This window comes from Asparagus officinalis, chromosome 8, assembly GCF_001876935.1.
Source record: "Asparagus officinalis chromosome 8, Aspof.V1, whole genome shotgun sequence".
In the NCBI taxonomy this organism is placed as follows: Eukaryota; Viridiplantae; Streptophyta; class Magnoliopsida; order Asparagales; family Asparagaceae; genus Asparagus; species Asparagus officinalis.
The window spans coordinates 50,285,486-50,288,059 of NC_033801.1; the positions used below are offsets into that span (position 1 = coordinate 50,285,486).

The 2,574-nt window shown below is 34.2% G+C and overlaps 1 protein-coding gene across 1 annotated transcript; it reads right to left on the reverse strand.

The window, feature by feature from the left end:
* Window positions 2,294–2,574, reverse strand: LOC109821227. The gene has a single exon (XM_020387411.1). The coding sequence runs from the start codon at window positions 2,561–2,563 to the stop codon at window positions 2,294–2,296; it is 270 nt and encodes an 89-aa protein (XP_020243000.1). The 5' UTR covers window positions 2,564–2,574.

The following is a 2,574-nucleotide window of genomic DNA, read 5'->3' on the forward strand; positions in this document are numbered from 1 at the left end:
CCCCCCCCCCCCCAAAAAAAAAAACAAAAAACAAAAAACAAAAAAAAACCCCAACCCACAATTAGTTTACTATATTCAGATGGATTACCCGGATAACAATAATGATTTTAAATGAAAACTATAGCCAAATCTAAAAGATCCAGTCTCATATATCAATCAATCAGCAAGCTTGCAATATGTTCAAATTAGGAGGGTATTTTTATAGTCGTTAATAATCAAGGGTGGATAGGGAAAAGAGGACAGTTGCAACCTATTAATTGCTAATCATGTTGCAGGATAAAGATGACAGTTGCAACTGCAAGCAGATAAGGAGCCCTAAAAAGTATTTTTAAAATGAGAAAACTTCAGTATAGATCATGTACTGATCAAATTTTATTTGAGTTCTTAACCTTTAAAAATAATCAATGTTTTCTCCATTTTCAAATTAACTCCTTTTGAGGTTTTTCATTATCTATTGTTGACATGACATCCATCTGGACTGTCTTTTCCCTCTCCTTTTTACCACATATCCCTATAAGTTTTGAAAATTATAAATAGCACCCTAAAGATTTTAAATAAATAGCCCCCTAAAAATTTTCAAAAGCTACAAGTAGTCCCCTTAAAATTTAGAACTAATCTCCTGGAAGTTTTGAAAATTACAAATAGAACTGTGATAGTTATTTGTAATTTTTAAAACTTTCAAAGGGATGTTTGTAGAAATTTAGGGGTCCACTTATATTTTTCAAAACTTATGGGGACTATTTGTATATTTTCTTTTGGGGGAAGCATTTGTAAAATTTTAGGGCGTTGTTTATAATTTTCAAAACTATTGGGGGGCTATTTAGATTTTTAGATGACTACTTAGCTTTTGGGCAAAAGTTGAGTATAACTCCCTAATGTATTAGCCCAATTTTGTTGGAGTACCTAAACTTTGAAAGTCATCAACAAGGATCCTAAATTTTTACAAATAGACCCTCAAAAATTTTACTAACAACCCATTGAAAGTTTAAAAATTATAAACAACTTTCAAGGTCATATTTATAAATTTCAAAACTTTCAAGGGGTTGTTGTAAATTTTAGGGTACTACTTGTAGATTTTAAAATTTTTAAGGGGCTATTTATAATTTTCCAAACTTTCAAGTGCTATTTGTAATTTTTAAAACTTGTAAGGGGTTGCGTGGCAAAAAAAAGAAAGAAAAGATAGCCTAGTCGGATGTCATGTCAACAATAGATAATAAAAAAATTTCAAAAATGGCCTAATTTGATGACGGTGAAAACATTAGGGATCTTTGTTGATGACTTTTGAAAGTTAAGAACACCTGAAAGATGAAGAATTCTGAAATATCCATGGGGTTCGTTGATAGAATAGAAATTTCTATCTTAGATTGAAGAAAGGGAAGGAGGGAAAAAAAAGAATCAATCTACTAACGATGAAAAAATAGAAAAAAAAAGAGCTGTGCATAAGTTCAGCATCCATTCTTTGTGATGGAAAAATAGTCACAAACATACACTTCAAAATAGCATCGCGCTAACAACCAGCAGTCTACATGAATTTAGCCTCATTACAAGAATAGGTTACACAGTCGAAATATATGAATGATACAATAATATCTAATAAAATCCATAATATTTCTGTTACATCATGAACTGCAGTATATCATGAAAAATCAAACCTAATTCTCGGCCGAGGTCTCTGTATCTTTGCTCCAGACCAGATAATACTATGTCTCAACAATAACCAGACCGTTCTCATGTTAGCTTTTACTGAGTCTACATTAAAGATCAGAACCAGGCTGCTCGGCTTCTGGCTCTTCATCTCACTTGAGACCAAAACAATAAAACTCATTTATAACCCAAAATTACAGTGATGATCAAATTTAAGAGGAATTTTTTTTAATAAGGAGTAATCTGAGATCGGTGTGTCCCTCCATAATTCTGGCTAATTGTTTAGCTAACGTAACACATATCAAAGTCATGAACTATGATCTAGACTAGAGTGGCATGGATGTGTGCCACGTTAGGAACACACCGACCAACACCGTACAGGGACACCCATCCCTCATTTACAAACTAAAAGTATTGCGGATAACATCAACGAGGATGGATAGCATATATACTGATCTTTGAAGTCACAATGCTGTAAATACTTTAAACTACCCTCCAACTGTAGGCATTCTCATCGCTGTAGATATTAATCATTTTTTTATTATTAATAAACTAAAGGCCCAGGCCATTTTTAATAGTAAGACCGATTTCGTGCCCAACTATAGTTTGCAAAAATAGAGAAACTACAAGAGGCGAAAAGACTTGATCTTCAGCGCTCCATCTTGCCCGGCTGATCTGCAGCCATAAGTGTTTTGTCAATGAGCTTCCGTGCATGTCTGCTTTGTATCTCCACCTTAACGCTAGCCGTCTTGTCCATCTTCACATACGAAGCCGAAGAAGAAGAAGATGAACCCTTCTTATTCTTATTCTTGCTCTTTTCGTTCTTTGCCTTCCTCTTCAGTGATCCCATCACCTTTGCCTTTATGGTCTCTACTATACTCCCAAGCTGATCCCTCCCCATTTCTCTCAAAACACCCATACTCCTGTGTA

Bases quoted from the DNA above. Each gene is read 5' to 3' on its own strand.
- LOC109821227 (XM_020387411.1), bottom strand. From the start codon at position 2,563: ATGGGTGTTTTGAGAGAAATGGGGAGGGATCAGCTTGGGAGTATAGTA.